At 43.3% G+C, this 16,628-nt stretch overlaps 1 protein-coding gene across 8 annotated transcripts in view; it reads left to right on the forward strand.

Moving 5' to 3' along the window:
- TRRAP (transformation/transcription domain associated protein) overlaps positions 1-16,628 on the forward strand; it is a 122,364-nt gene that overhangs the window by 94,301 nt on the left and 11,435 nt on the right. For 6 of the 8 annotated variants that reach the window (XM_079770444.1, XM_079770446.1, XM_079770445.1 and 3 more), the window contains exons 59-65: positions 403-668; positions 1,985-2,085; positions 8,440-8,641; positions 9,861-10,025; positions 13,170-13,260; positions 14,430-14,629; positions 15,349-15,610. In XM_079770444.1, coding sequence (XP_079626570.1) covers positions 403-668; positions 1,985-2,085; positions 8,440-8,641; positions 9,861-10,025; positions 13,170-13,260; positions 14,430-14,629; positions 15,349-15,610 — 1,287 coding nt within the window. The remainder of the gene's footprint in view (positions 1-402; positions 669-1,984; positions 2,086-8,439; positions 8,642-9,860; positions 10,026-13,169; positions 13,261-14,429; positions 14,630-15,348; positions 15,611-16,628) is intronic. The other 2 variants (XM_079770448.1, XM_079770449.1) reach the window with 1 other exon arrangement.

A 16,628-nucleotide genomic window follows, 5' to 3' on the forward strand; every position in this document is an offset into this window, starting at 1 on the left:
TTGCATCAGGGGCTCAGGCCAGTGTGATCGGAGCTCTGGGTTGTGGCTCTTTGTTTTGAACACCACCCCTCACCTCCCACGAAGAACTGCTCTTCGGTGGCTGTGTGTGTAGCCTTCTCCAGTTTTCTGGTCCCCTCTGCTCCTACACTAAACCTGCCAGACATCTGTTTAGAACAGCCTTCATGATTTAGTTAGCCAAGATGGTAACACTCAACTCAATAGTTAGTGCTTTTTATATCTTCCTTTTGATATAAAATACAAGGAAAAGTAACAAGAATTTATTACGGAGCTTCCCATCTTCATAAGCCATGTGTGTTTGTTTTCATTTTTTACTTAAGCCTTATTGTGGGACACTTTGAAAATGTTTGGCATGGACTGATAACTCATTTCTTTGCTCTCTAGCTATTGTAACTGCATATGAAAATAGTTCTCAGCATGATCCAAGTTCCAATAATGCTATGCTTGGAGTTCACGCGTCAGCTTCAGCAATCATCCAGTATGGAAAAATTGCCCGGAAACAAGGACTGGTCAATGTAGCTCTGGATATATTAAGTCGTATTCATACTATTCCAACTGTTCCTATCGTGGATTGCTTCCAGAAGATTCGACAGCAAGTCAAATGCTACCTCCAACTGGCCGGAGTCATGGGGAAAAACGAGTGTATGCAGGTAGAGTGCCAGCAGGGCCTGGTGCCTGCCCCTGTGCCCAGCAGGTCCAGTAAAGAAGGGTAGGAGTGTCCACATGGTTCAGACAATAAGGAAGGAGGGTTAGAATTTTCTACAAATACAGCCTTAGTAGGGAAGCAGATCTTCCTGAACAAGAAAGAGAAAGGAAACCACTTGAGTGAGTGCATACATATGTTTTAACCTTTTGCACTTGGATGTCGAGTGTGACTTGACACGGTTAGCATCGGTAGCAGGAATCGAGAAAAAAGCAAGCGAGTGCAAAGGGTTAATCCTCAACTGAGGACATGCTTTTATTGATTTTAGGGAGAGGGGGAGAGGAGAGAGAGAGAGAGAGAAACATCGAAGTAAGAGTGAAACATTGAATGTTGACTCAGGCATGCGCCCCAACCGGGGATCAAAAACGCGCCTGCAACCTGGGAATGTGCCCTGACTGGGGGTCAAACCTGCTACCTTTTGGTGTACAGGACAACACTCCAACCAACTGAGCCACACTGGCCAGGGCACCACTTGAATATTTGAATTGCATTTTATCATCTCTGTTCTATCATATACTTGGTTAATGTATTTAAGGGAAAAAATTAAAGACTGCAGAAGTATGAGGATGTTGTAAGGTAGATGCAGAAGTATGAGGATATTGTAATGTAGATATTGGCTATGTTCAGAGGAATATTTATAAAATCAATGAACTGTTTAGACATCTATATATATAAAAGCCTAAGTGACCGGCCGATTGGCCTGCCCGCCAACCGGCTGACTATCCGGTAGCTATGATGTGTACTGACCACCAGGGGGCAGATGCTCAACACAGGAGCAGAAACCACAGGAATGGAAACATGTAACAGACTGATGAATCTTGGGGAAGTGGGGAAGGGGGAGAGTGGGAAGAGATTAACCAAAGATCTTAATATACATACTAGAGGCCCTGTGCACCAGTGGGGTCCGTCAGCCTGGCCTGCGGGGATCAGGCTGAAAATGGCTCTTCAATAATCCCCTGAGGGGTCCTGGATTGCAAGAGGGCACAGGCCAGGTGAGGGACCCCACCAGAGCACAAAACCATGCACTGGACCTCTAGTATAAAATAATACCCTTAAGTGTCTAGAACCTGAATTTAGCATTTAGTGATTCAGTTTAAATACTATTTGTCAATAGATATTCATGGTAGGCAAATCTGTTGTCAATTTAAAGTATATTTGTCAATGACCTTTAGGATTTATTGGCTAGATTAATATTTTAATGAATTTGTTATATTATTGTATAAAAATTTCAAGGACTTTTTTCTACATTTTTTTTTAAAACAGGGACTTGAAGTTATAGAATCTACAAACTTGAAATACTTCACAAAAGAGATGACAGCTGAATTTTATGCACTGAAGGGAATGTTCTTGGCTCAGATTAACAAGTATGTATGTCACATAGGAGGAAAGTAAGAGTAAAACCCAACAACTTTTAAATGGTTATTGAAGCCGATGTGAAGGTCAAGTTTGAAATTGGTATGATTCAGTGATGGTTGTCAGGTGTGATGTTTCAGGTGTTATACCTCTGCAGAGAGAGTAACTTCCAGCTGATGGGTAAGCCAGTTTGATGTGTACTTTAAGAATGTATTTTTTTTTGGGGGGGGGGGGTGGATTTTGTTTTGTGTGTGTGTGTTGTTGTTATTTTGGTACATATTTTTATTGATTTTGGAGAGAGGAAGGCAGAGGGAAAGATAGAAACATCACTGATGAGAATCATTGATCGGCTGCTTCCTGCACACCCCCTACTGGGGATTGATCCCACAACCCAAGCATGTGCCCTTGACGGGAATCGAACCCGGGACCCTTCAGTCCTCAGGCCAATGCTCTATCCACTGAGCCAAACCAGCCAGGGCTGATGTGTACTTTAAAAGCTTTTAAAAAGGAGTTGCTTGAAAACAGAATGGCTGATAACATGGATTCATTTCCCCATCTTCTCAGCATGCCATTTGGGCACAGAGTTGATCCCTTTTATGGAGGTGCTTCTTATTTTAGAGCAGGGGTCAGTCATCTGTGGCCTGCAGGCCAAATCCAGCCAGTGTCTGGATTTGTAAATGACATATTGGAACACACCCACACCACTGACGTGTCTATGGCTGTTCACAGTACAGCCACAGAGTTGAGTTGTGACAGAAATTAACCTTGTGCACTCGGATGTCGAGTGTGACTCGACACGGTTAGCATTAGAATAAAGGAATTGAGAAAAAAGCAAGCGAGTGCAAAGGGTTAATGGCCTGCAAAGCCTAACCCGTTTTCTAACTGGTCAATTACAGAAAAAGGTAGCTAAACCCTGTTTTAGAGAAATGAATATCAGGTGAAATTTTGTAAAATATACAAATGATATATACTTACAAGATGCTACCTGTTGCCATATATAGAGCTGTAAAACTCACTTTTCACATTTTCAGTTATAGGAGTTGCATTAAGCTTATTCTGTATAATAAAAGGCTAATATGCAAATCGACCGAAAGGCGGAATGACCGGTTGCTATGATGCGCCGCTCAGCCAGAAGCCCTGAGCTGAGCTCCCGGCTGGTGAGCACAGCGGCGGTGGCGGGAGCCTCTACCGTCTCCAAGGCAGTTGGACACCCCCCGAGGGCTCTTGGACTGCGAGAGGGTGCAGGCCGGGCTGAGGGACCCCCTTCCCCACCCCCACCCCTGAGCACAGATTTTGTGCACCGGGCCTCTAGTTTTTAAACAAAGGTGATTTTGTCAAGATAAAAGGGTTTTATCCTCTTAAAATATGTTTTAAATTCTCATGAAACCACATACCTGTTAGCACTCTCTTCCTTTGTCCTCTGACAACCATTAATCTACTTTCTGTCTCTATGATTGTCAACATTTCATATAAATAGAATAATATATAATGTGACCTTTTGAATCTGGTCTTTTCACATGTTTTCAAGATTCATTCATGTTATAGCATGTGTCAGTGCTTTGTTCCTTTTCATGGCTGAATACTGTTTTGTTGTATATTCCTACATTTTATTTATTCATTCAACAGTTGACATTTGGGTTGTTTCCTCTATTCAGCTATTATGAGGAATGCTGCTGTGAGCATTCATGTAAAAGATTTTGTATGAGCATGTTTCCAATTTTCTTGGGTATATACTCAGGAGTGGAGTTGATGGGTTACATGGTATTTTTTTATCTTTTTTTTTGGTTAATCCTCACCTGAAGATATTTTTTTCCATTAAGTTTTAGAGAGAGTAGAAGAGAGAGGGACAGAAAGAGAAACATCAGTGTGAGAGAGACACATTGAGTGGTTGCTTCCTGCATGTACCCCAACCAGGGTGGGGGATCGAACCTGCAACCCAGGTACATGCCCTTAACTGGGAATCGAACCCACAACGCTTTGGTGCATGGGCCAACACTCTAACCACTGAGAAACACTGGCCAGGGCAGTACTTCTTTATCTTTTTGAGAAACTGCCAGTTTTCTACAGTAGGTGCTCCATTTTAATTCCCACCAGGATAGTCTGTGTTTCCAGTTTCTCCACCTCCTTGCCAGCACTTATTTTCCATTTTTCTGATTATGGCTATCCCAGTGAGTATAAAGTGGAATCTCATTATGGTTGCTTTGCATTTTTCTAATGACTAAGGATGTTTAGCATCTTTTAGGTGCTTCTATGCCATTTATATATCTTTTTCTATACAAATATCTATTCAGTTACTTTGCCATTTTTTATTTGTGTATTTGACTTATTGTCCAGTTGTAATTATTACATGTCTGGATATGTTTCCTTCAAATGCATCATTTGCAGATATTTTCTCACATTGTATAAGCGATCTTTTTTACTTGTTTGATAGTGTCCTTAATGCACAAAGTTTATCATTTTGATGAATCCAATTTATCAAATTTTTGTTTTTGTTGTTGCCTGTACTTTTGGTTTCATATCTAAGACACCATTGCCTAACCCAAGGTCATGTGCATTTACTCCCATGGTTTCTTCTAAGAGTTTTATAGGTTTAGCTCCTACATTTATTTCTTTAATCCATTTTGAGTTAATTTTTAATATGGCATGAGGGTAGTTGTCCAAAACTCATTCTTTTGCATGTGTATATTGTGTTGTTCCCAGGACCATTTGTTGAGAAGACTGTTCTTTCCCACTATTGAATGGCCTTAATTCTGAATCAGTTAATCAGAAATGTATAGGTTTATTTCTGGACACAGTTCTGTTCCATTGGTGTGTATTTCACCCTTACACTAGTATCACACTGCCTTGATTGCTGCTGCTTTGCAGTAAATTTTGAAGTTGGGAAGCATTCTCTCAGTTGGTTATTTTTCAAGATTGTTTTGGCTTTTTGGGGTCCCTTACATTTCCATATTTTTAGGTTATATATTTCTGCAAAAAGAGGCAGTTGAAATTATGACAGGGATTGTGCTGAATCTGTAGATTAATTTTGGGGGAGGCAGTATTGCCACTGTAACAGTATTAAATCTCCAATTCATGAACACAGGATTCATTTACTTAGGTCATCTTTAGTTTCGTTTAACAATCCTATATAATAAAAGGCTAATATGCAAATCGACCGAATGTTGGAACGACCAGTCGCTATGACGTGCACTGACCACCAGGGGGCAAGCACTCAATGCAGGAGCTGTCCCCTGCTGGTCAGTGCGCTCCCACAGGGAGAGCACTGCTCAGCCAGAAGCCCTGAGCTGGGCTCACAGCTGGTGAACGCAGTGGTGGTGGCGGGAGCCTCTCCCCTCTCCGCGGCAGCGCTAAGGATGTCTGACTGACGGCTTAGGCCCACAGGGAGCGGGCCTAAGCCTTCAGTCGGACATCCCCCGAGGGCTCCTGGACTGTGACAGGGCGCAGGCCGGACTGAGGGACCCCCCCAAATGCATGAATTTCGTGCACCAGGCCTCTAGTATTTTATAGTTTTCAATGTACTAGGTGTACGGGTTAATAATGCGGATTTTGTAATCAAAGAAAACACGATAATTTCAAGAGAAACATCAAAAGTGCTTTATTCAAAGTAATGTCCATTGCTAGCTACATATTTCCCCCATCTTTCAGGTAATTTGTGGATACTGTTCCAATAGAACTTTTCTTGTTTTGAGGCAAACCATTCAGAGACCCAATTTTCCACTTCTTCGTATGTTTTGAAGTGCTGCTCAGAAAGTGCATGTGCCATTGATCAGAACAAGTGGTAATCTGAAGGAGCAAGGTCTGGTGAATTCCCAGGCAAGATCTTTTAACCTGTCTTTAACTGGTTTTGAAGTGTGTGATGGTGCATCATCATGAAGAAAAATTACTTTGCCGTGTCTTCTGGCACATTCTGGCTGTTTCACGATCAAAGCATGGTTCAAATAGATTATTTGTTGTCGGTAGCGATCAGTATTAACGGTTTCACCTGGTTTTAGAAGCTCATAATACACCACACCTTCCTGATCCCACCAAACGCAGAGCATTGTCTTCTTTCTGAAGCAGTTTGGCCTTGCAGTCGATGTTGATGGTTGACCTGGATCAACCCATGATTTTGTTCATTTGGGATTCTCAAAATAAATCCACTTTTCATCGCCAGTCACAATTCGATGCATAAAGGACTTTTGTGCCGTTGAAGCAACATTTTACTGATGACTTTTCGGTTCTCCATTTGTCTTTCGTTCAGTTGATGTGGCACCCATTTTCCTTCCTTTAAAATCTTTCCCATTGCTTGTAAATGATCGGAACTTGTTTGCTGAGCAATGTTTAATCTTTCTCAACGTTGTTTTTGAGTTTGACACGCATCTTCATCCAATAATGCTTGTCATTGTTGGTCTTCAAACTTTTTTGGTTGACCTGGACGTTCTTTGTCTTTCACATCAAAATCATCACTTTTAAAGCGTTTAAACCAGCGTTCACAAGTATCTTGAGATGGAGCATGTTCACCATAAGCTTCCCGAAGTATACGATAACTTTTTCTTCAAAATGAAGTAATGAATTAAAACTTCCTGCAAGTACTCTTTTATTGGCACGAAATTCAACATTTTTAAGCGTAAAAATATCTATGATGTTAACACCTTCAGCAAATTTGATATATGAAGTTTTGAATCTTGCTGTCAATACAACAAAATAGCATACATATCAAATTGCATATATCAATGTATGTGTAACTCCATCTATTGAAAAAAATCTGCATTATTAACTGACACACCTAGTACAAGTCCTACATTTCTTTTTTTTTTTTTTAATATATATTTTTTTAATTGATTTTTTTACAGAGAGGAAGGGAGAGGGATAGAGAGTTAGAAACATCGATGAGAGAGAAACATCGATCAGCTGCCTCCTGCACACTCCCCACTGGGGATGTGCCCGCAACCAAGGTACATGCCCTTGACCAGAATCGAACCTGGGACCCTTCAGTCCGTAGGCCGACGCTCTATCCACTGAGCCAAACCAGTTAGGGCAAGTCCTACATTTCTTATGTTAATTTTATTCTTAAATATTTTATTCCTTTTGATGGTATAAAATGCTTTCTTAATTTTATTTTCAGATTGTCCATTGCTAAGGTATAGAAATACAACTGGATTTTAAATATTGATCTTGTATTTTTCAACTTTGCTGAATATATTTGCTGTAATAGTTCTTTTCTGACTTCTTTAGGTTTTTCTGTATATAAGGTCATGTAATCTGCAAATAGAGATAGTTAGCATTTTCCTTGCCAATCATTTTCATGCCTGTTTGCTCTGGCTAAGAATTCCAGCACTAAGTTGAAGTAGAAGTGGTGAAAATGGACATCCTTGTCTTGTTCCAGTTCTCAGAGGAAAACCTTTTATTGTCCAGCATTGAGTATGATATTAACTGTGGGTTTCTCATATATGACCTTCATCATATTAAGATAGTTTCCTTCTATTCCTAGTTTGTTGAGTATTTTTATCATGAAAAGGTGTTGCATTTTGTCAAATGCTTTTTCTTGATCAACTGAGACAATGTGTTTCTCCTTCATTCTGTTAATGTGGTGTAGTATAATGGATTGATTTTAGTATATTGAATCACTCCTTGCATTGCTGGTAAATCCCACTTGGTCACTGTGCATAATCTTTAAATATGCTGTTGGATTTGGCTTGCTAATATTTTGTTGAGGATGTTTGCATCTGTATTAATAAGGGATATGGATGCCTAGTTCTCTTTGATGTCTTGTACATTGTTGGTTTGATACTAACATGGTGCAGCCACTATGGAAAACACTTTGGCAGTTCCTCAAAAAATTAAACATAGGATTAAACATAGGAGCAGTTCCACTCCTTGGTATATTACCCAAAATAATTGAAAATGAGTTCTCACATAGGCACTTATTCACGAATGTTCACAGCACTATTAAAGTAGCTAGAATGTTAAAACACCTCAAGTGAATGGATAAACAAAATGTGGCATATACAGGTAGTGGAATAGTGTTTAGTAATAAAAAGGAATGAAGTACTCATACATTCACTCTATGCCAAGTGAAAAGTCAGACACATAATGTGTGATTCCCTTAACATGAAATATGAAGAGAATTGGTAAATCTATATAGAGACAGTAGGCAGATTGGTGGTCCCCAGAGGTTGCTTAATGGCTAAGGGTTTTCTTCTGGGATGATGAAAACATTTTGGCACTACATACATAGAGGTGGTAGCTGCACGACCTGTATATGCAAAGTACGTGACTGTACTAAATGCCACTGAATCGTTGTTCACTTTTAAATGGTTGATTTTTTTCTGTGACGTTCACCTGAAAAGAAGACCAAATTAATGTTGTGATTTGTGTCCTCACAGGTCTGAGGAAGCAAACAAAGCCTTTTCTGCAGCTGTGCAGATGCATGATGTGCTGGTGAAGGCTTGGGCCATGTGGGGCGATTACCTGGAGAACATCTTCGTGAAGGAGCGGCAGCTGCATCTTGGAGTGTCAGCCATTACCTGTTACCTGCATGCATGCCGGCATCAGAACGAGAGCAAATCAAGGAAATACTTAGCCAAGGTGAGGCCAACAGAATTAGCTTTGACCAAAGATCAATCTGGTAGCCTTCAAGTTTGGATGACAATTCAGCTACTTCCAATTCATGCTGGGTGAGAGGCTTATTTCATGCCTTAATTCTCCATTTTTATCACTCTTCAAAGTACCTTTCCTGTGTCAGTTTTAAAGATGAGAAAACTGAGGCCTGGACATACTCGGGATCCCAGGACACTTATGCAGCAAAACCGAGCCTGGAGTCTGGGTCTTAGGTCTCAAGTCCAGTGTCCACTGTGGGATTTCATACTGGACAGAGGTTCCTGCAGACTGATGAAGGGTCTGCAAGGAAAACTTACCTGCTAGATACCTGTTAGATTCTGCTCTCTCGCCTGCAGGGACAGTGCACATGTTCATAGAGCCTGTCAGCTCTAGTCGCAGGTCATGTGAGTCCCGTGGCTTCTGCACACACTATAGGGTGAGGTCCTGGTTGCAGGCATTCTCATCCTCTGTTGCCTCAGCGCTGGGCACAGGATTGGCAATTTGACATGTGCCCAGTGATGGTCATCAGCTTGAGAGTCCTTTAGTGTTGCTCCCTCTCATCCCTGCCACAAAACGTATAAATACAGCCCAGAATTAATTCTTGCAGAAAACTTAAGAATAAGTATTTTTCTTTCCTGTTTTGTTTGTTAAGGTTTGGACTTTTTTAGAATTCCTTAAGGTGATGCCAAAATGTGGAAGGTACATCAGCACCTAGTAGTTCCACCCTACTATAGAAACAAACCAACTCCATGAGGCAAAGAAACTACCTAAATATCTGACTCCAAATTTGCTTATTTCTAGATGTCATTGTTTCAAACATCCTTGGACACTGGGCTGACAACCTGTGGCCTACCTGATGCTAGGGTGGTGTTCCTTTGAGATTTTTAGCAAAAGTCCAGTTTGTATTGGTGCGATCACGGGTGTGAGTTAGCAGGGTAGCAAGCCCTCACCATCCACCTTAGGGTCACTGGCCACCACCAGCTAGTTGATTGGCTCAATTAATAATTGGCAGTAAAGCTAAATCTAAACAAAAAACTTTATTTTAATTTTTGGTCTTATTTATCTGTTAAGTTTAGCAATATTGTTGGCCCTTTGGTGGATATGTTTCCAGTAAAATGACTCTATATGATATTTTAATGCTGGGAAAAAGTCACTTTAAAGGCCTTAGAATTTTTATTCAACTCTAGAATTTTTCCTTCTACCCTAGGTGCTGTGGCTTTTAAGTTTCGATGATGATAAAAACACTTTGGCAGATGCCGTCGACAAGTACTGCATTGGTGTGCCACCCATCCAGTGGCTGGCCTGGATCCCGCAGCTGCTCACCTGCCTGGTTGGCTCAGAAGGAAAGCTGCTTTTGAACCTCATTAGCCAGGTCAGAATAACAAGGTGTCTTTGTTCACACAAAAAATTGTCTTTGTTTCACATTCTTTTTTTCCAGAAAGAAAATGTGCATGCTCAAAGCATGGGAAATAAGTCAATGAGATGGGAACATGTACACATCTAGCTATCACTTTAATAAATAAATAAAAATAATAATAAATAAAACATAATTAAGTGTGATTGAAGAATATATCAGGGTTGAAATGAAATAATCTGCTATAGCATTGCTGTATTAAAGTGGTAATTTCTTTGCTTGAACATGTTGCCACATAAGATGCAAATACAGTCAAACCTTGGTTCTTGAATATCTCCCTTCTCGAACAGTTCAGTTCTTGACCAAGTTGTTCATGGAAAAAGTGTCTTGGTTATTGAACACAACTTCAGTTCTCAACCTGACAACCCCCCCTTTTTTAAAATATATTTTATTGATTTTTTACAGAGAGGAAGGGAGAGGGATAGAGAGTTAGAAACATGGATGAGAGAGAAACATCCATCAGCTGCCTCCTGCACACTCCCTACTGGGTATGTGCCCGCAACCAAGGTACATGCCCTTGACCGGAATCGAACCTGGGACCCTTGAGTCCGCAGGCCAATGCTCTATCCACTGAGCCAAACCGGTTAGGGCCTGACAACCCTTTCTTGCTGATACATCAGCATGACAAAAATTATCTCTCAGGCCACAAGCAAAGGAGAGAATGCGAGTCAGTTTACCCCTTAAACATCCCAGGAAGTTGTGCTATATACATATATACATATATATATTTTGCTTTTGTTGCTAGAAATGGATGATTAGCACAATTTTAAAACATATATAGGCCATCAAAAGTGCTAATGTTGCTAAAGGTGTGACAGAAACAGTGATCACAGGCAATTGAAGAGGTAGAAAAACTGGTTGATTTGGATAAATGAAAAGTAGATAAGCAGGTGATGGCATTTCATAGGCAGTGATATGTGAAAAAGCAAAGATGCTGCATGCTGACTTTCTGAAAGACACCCCTGTAATGAGTGCCAAAAGTGGTTTAAGGGTAGTAGGAGTGGTTCTGTAAGTCTAAGAAAAGAAGTGTTTATAGATTAAACAGTACATTAGACATGTACTGTATATAAGAAAGGTTAAGGTAGGGAATCATTTGGGGCTCTGGAACAAATTAATTCAATTTACATTTCTAATGGGAAAAAATGATTCCATTTTCGAACAAATTGCTTCTCAAATAGCCTTCAGGACAAATTAAATTCAAGAGCTAAGGCTCCACTGTGAAATAACCATTCTCTTAAAATGTAAGATTACTAGTGAGTACTCTGAGCTGGTCACAGTGAAATGTGTGTCTGATTGCTATTTTATAACTGATTTCCTGTCTGTGCCAGGAGGTCTTCAGAGCTTCCCTTCAGAATAAAACTCTCCCATGCATGTGGAGGTTGTTGGCCTTGGTGGAGTTGTTTGGCTGTGGCTGTTAGAGAATTAAAGTTGGGTGCACTGAGGTTGGTGACAGGGCATCGGGCAGATGGCTTTCATGACCATTATTTAAGAACTAGAGGCCCAGTGCATGATTGAATCATGCACGTGTAGGTCCCCTACACGCTTTCGCTTTCGATCACAGGGGAGCTGGGTGCCTGTCCACTGGTGCACCAGGCCTTTCAGAAGCCTCCGGCGCGGCAGAGGCTTCTGAAAGGCCTGGTGCCTGAGCGGACAGGCACCCAGCTCCCACGCTTTTGCTTTTGATCGCTGGTGCACCAGGCCTTTCAGAAGCCTCCAGCGCGGTGGAGGCTTCTGAAAGGCCTGGTGCACCAGTGGACAGGCACCCAGCTCCCACGCTTTTGCTTTCTATCGCGGGGGAGCTGGGTGCCTGTCCGCTGGTGCACCAGGCCTTTCAGAAGCCTCTGCCCTGCCGGAGGCTTCTGAAAGGCCTGGTGCCTGAGCTGACAGGCACCCAGCTCCCCCACTTTTGATGGTCCCCGGTGGGACGTGAGCTCGCTGCCCCAGAGGCCCCTTCTGTGCCGCAGCACAGCCATGGCGCAGACGCTGAGCTCAAGCTGCCGCTGGCGACGCAAGTTGAGCGTCCCGCCGGCCCAGTCGGCCACCCCGGCCACCCCGAGTCCCGCCCCCCGAGCCTCCTGGCCAATCGCGGGCATAGTGAAGGTAGGTCAATTTGCATATTTGTCTATTATTAGGTAGGATGGTTCCAAAATGTTCATGTCCTGAGAAAACATTAGGGGAAGGACCCAAACAGTAGAAACTTAAAGATACCTCAGTCTGGAATGTAGTACCTTTGTGCTTCCTTTTATAAAATTATAGTCATGTAACTTTTCATGAATGAGGAGCATCGTCACCAAGCACTTAGGATCACACCACTCATCATTTTGTCAGTTTACTTTGCTTTTTAAAAACATGTGGTGCATCATCTGTTTTTTACCCAGAAAAGGTTTTATTTTTTCCTTGAGAGGAGGTAGCTGTGTTTCTGGAAATGGGCGTTTTGCTTGGGGATGTATCTCAGGATAGATTCAGTCTATGTGTACTGTCATTCATTGAACATCTCTTAATGTACACTAGCCGAACCACCCCGTGGCGGTGCCGGAGTGAGATAATACCTGCTCGGCCCTTTGAAGGAGCCCTGTAACCCCAATTTGGTAAAACTGGCTTTTCTTACTGTAAATAGGAAAGTTTAAATCTCCTTGCTGCAGTTACACAGAGTAAAGTTACTAGTATTCACCGATAAGCCTAATTGTCAGCTAGAATCATTTCACAGTTCCCAGTGAACTGTGCCAAATAGAAGACTCTTTGGTGTCTTTTTGGGTTTTCCTTTGGTTGCCTGAATGAGATTCGGGGACTTATGCATTTTGCCTTCCTGAGATTTATGAATCAAGTGAAAGTATGGTTTTTGTGTCATTAATGGTCCCCATGCAGCACTGCTGAAATGCATGCACTATGTTGATCTTTCTTGGGTCTTTAAAGCTAAACTGGATGTTTTACCTGCTGTTTAATCTGGCCTCATCTATTAGGTCAGTGGGGCAGTATTTGCTTCCTTGGTCCAAAGGTAGACCAGCCACCCACTTATGGTTTACATCAGTTATTTTGATACAAAGTGTCTTCATCCAGAAGAACAGTGAGCAGTGTTCTTCATTACTCCCTGTCTCTGAGCAGGTCGGACGAGTGTACCCCCAGGCAGTCTACTTTCCCATCCGGACCCTGTACCTGACTCTGAAAATAGAGCAGCGGGAACGCTACAAGAGTGGTATGTCTCGGGCGGGGCCAGCTGGCCAGGCTGTGAGGGCTTGTTCCACGGGGCTTTCCCATCCAGTCCGCTGTGGACACACGCCTGCCCCACAGCGGACTTCCTGGCACGTGGGCCAGCCTTTAGCCAGTGAGAGAGAGAACCTTTTGGGACCAGAAGGCAGAGCCTGATCCTCTTGTGTGAAATTTATGGCTCTTCTTTGCCATAATGTAATTGGGTATCCATTTACCTGAGTGATTTGACCCCTAAGTAGAAATCATATATGAAATTTTTAGCTATAGGTAATTACAAATAACTTACCTAATTAGTATAACTACATCCTGGTAAGCAGTGTAAATATTAGTTACTATAAGATTTTAAATCTATATTGAGTAGTTCCTGTATAGAAAGAAATAACTTATTTGATGGTTCCAGTTGCCCACTAAGCATGGTGCTTTATAAACAATTAAAGGATCATTTGCTTCACAATATTTTTAATACCCAGACATTCGTGCTACGAGACCAGAGTCTTTCTCAGCAGCATCGCCTGCCAGTGAGCTGGTGGGTTAGGAGGTTGCACAGCACACTTCCGCCCTGACCTCCTGGGTCCACCTAGGTAGATTCATGTGTTGGTCATTTGAAAATTAAGATGTTTTTATTCTAAGTGAGCTGAAGCTTAGGTAAATGGGGCTCATGGGTTTTAACAACATTTCTCATATAGCAAGTGATTATATTTTTCAAAAATATCATTTTACATGTGGTTTGGCTTTCCTAGGTGAAGAATGTAGACTTGCTTGTTAACTACTCTTGAGCTACAGTACAAGGCATGTATTGTAAACAAAAATGGTTATACTTAGAGTCAAGTTAAGAGAGGGAGTACAGTGCACACTTGTGCGGCCTCACAGATTCCCCAGCCAGCATGCTGCCAGTTTGCTTTCTTACCAGCATGGACGCACTCTGCTGAGCCGGTTGAAGCCAGGTTGTAGACAGTCACATTCTCTGGGCCGAGTCCCTCAGAGCACCTCTCCTGAGAACCGGGGCGTCCTCCCACATAGTCCTGGGGAAACGGTCTCACGTGTGTCAGCATCGGCAGGAACCAGTGTTCCTTTGGCCGGTGGGTCCTCTAGAGCACCAAGCTCTAGCATCGGTCAGTTTTGCGCTGACATTGGCGTTGTGTGTGTTGCTCTCAGATTCTGGACAGCAGCAGCCAAGTTCAGTGGGTAACCAGTCCCATTCTGCATCAGATCCAGGGCCCATAAGAGCAACAGCACCCATGTGGCGCTGCAGCCGAATCATGCACATGCAGCGGGAACTGCACCCAACCCTTCTGTCTTCCCTGGAAGGCATCGTCGATCAGATGGTCTGGTTCCGAGAAAACTGGCACGAAGAGGTACGTGGATGTGATCTCGAGACTGTCGTTCCACATGCTTTGTGGCCACGTGATGGTCAGTTAGCTGCCTGGTCATGGTGTCTGTTTGTTGAGTTGAGCGATAGAGTTGGCAGAGTTAATGTCTGTGCACTAGTGTGGCCTTAAATATTTGAAGTGGGAGATTTCAAATGAGGGTGAAATTGAGAAAACCATTCTGCCCTTACCATGCTTACTTGGCTCATTCATATGAGCTCATTCACTTCATGCCATGGACTGGCCAGGCAGCAGTGGCGGGTGCGAGCAGGAGCGGTGTGTAGGTAACTGACCGCAGTAATCCCCAGAGGCAGGAGTGGGTCCTTCCATGACCTTCAGCAGCGGCCACCCCTCAGTGGTGTTTGTATACTGATGATAAAATAGTCAGCCTTTATTGCCCAGATACTTTCTAGTTGTTATCACAGTGTCCTTTTGTGGGCACACACAGACGTGCAGCATTGACACTGAGCATCCGAATAAGGTTTTCCCACGGTTAGTCAGCTGAAGGCGATGCACATGACTCAAAAAGTGGGTTGTTGTTTTTAACGTTCAGGACACTTGTCCGCATTGTTAAAAACACAGCTCACGGTGTGGAGCACACATGATTTTACACCGACTCTGCCACCGAAATCACTCTGGTGGTGGTGGCGTAGCTGCTGGAATCAAGAGCTCTCTTTTGTGAATGGTGTTTGGTCTCTTTCCACTAGGTTCTCAGGCAGCTCCAACAGGGCCTGGCAAAATGTTACTCGGTCGCATTTGAGAAAAGCGGAGCGGTGTCCGATGCCAAAATTACCCCCCACACCCTGAACTTTGTCAAGAAGCTGGTGAGCACGTTCGGGGTGGGCCTGGAGAATGTCTCCAACGTCTCCACCATGTTCTCCAGCGCGGCCTCCGAGTCTCTAGCCAGGCGGGCGCAGGCCACTGCGCAGGACCCTGTCTTCCAGAAGCTGAAGGGCCAGTTCACAACCGGTGAGTCTCACTTTGTTCTTCCTGCACTGGGAACGTGCCACGCACTGCTTTTCCTTGGCTTTAGCATGGAAGGTAATTGCGTTCAGTCATTTTATTTTTTATCTGTTCATTTTTCATTAATTGTCTTGTCACTGTCCTGGGCGAGCTGGTTATACTATGTTTAGACTCACCACAAGAAAACCTGAAGGCTCACCAGCTTGCAACTACATGTCCTTCTTTCCAGTGAAGGGTTGCGGTTTGGAGCCAGAGCACCAGGCTCCACCTCTGGGGTTAGCAGTAGGGTGGCTTCAGGCAGACCCTTCTGCTCCTCGATCCCTCCCTCCACTTGGTCTTGGTGGGAAAACTCAACAGTGAGACTCAAAGGTGCAGGGCTCGGGGTGACAAGTAAAGTTCACACTGGTAGGATTCTGGTGGCACAGTGACAGGGAAGTTGTGTTTTTGTTACTTGTCCCTGGTTCAGGTTCATGCATTTTCCCAGACCTGTGGGAGCATGAGTCCTGGCTCCACCGTGTTCTGCGTGATCTGAGGTAAATGTCTAATCTCCCTTAGCCTGTCTCCATCTGTCAGATTGGGGTCCTTGTCCCCCAGCACGTGCAGGTACGTGTCCCCTGGATCTCAGAGCATTCATTCCCAGTCCTTGCTCTGCCTCCCTCCCACTCGTCTGGGGTAGGCTCTCTCCCGCGGGAGCACCAGGTCCCAGACTTGAGCCTGAGGAACTTCTGCAGGCTTGTAAGCCCTGAGTGACAACCCATGAGTGATTGTCACATGGAAACAAGACTTGCCTGGTAAAATTTCCCAACACCAAAAGAAACATTTCAGCTCCATTATTGCTTTTGTAACCATCTTTAAAGCATTCTTTCTTGTCCTGCAAGTGTTGCTCAGTGGTTAGAGCATTGGCTGTGCACTGAAGGGTTGTGCGTTTGATTCCCAGTCAAGGGCACATACCTGGATTGAAGGTTTGATCCCTGGCCCAGTCGGAGCACGTTCGGGAGGCAACCAATCAATGTGTCTTTCCCGC

The sequence above is a fragment of the Cnephaeus nilssonii genome, assembly GCF_951640355.1.
Source record: "Cnephaeus nilssonii genome assembly, chromosome: 5".
Taxonomy (NCBI): Eukaryota; Metazoa; Chordata; class Mammalia; order Chiroptera; family Vespertilionidae; genus Cnephaeus; species Cnephaeus nilssonii.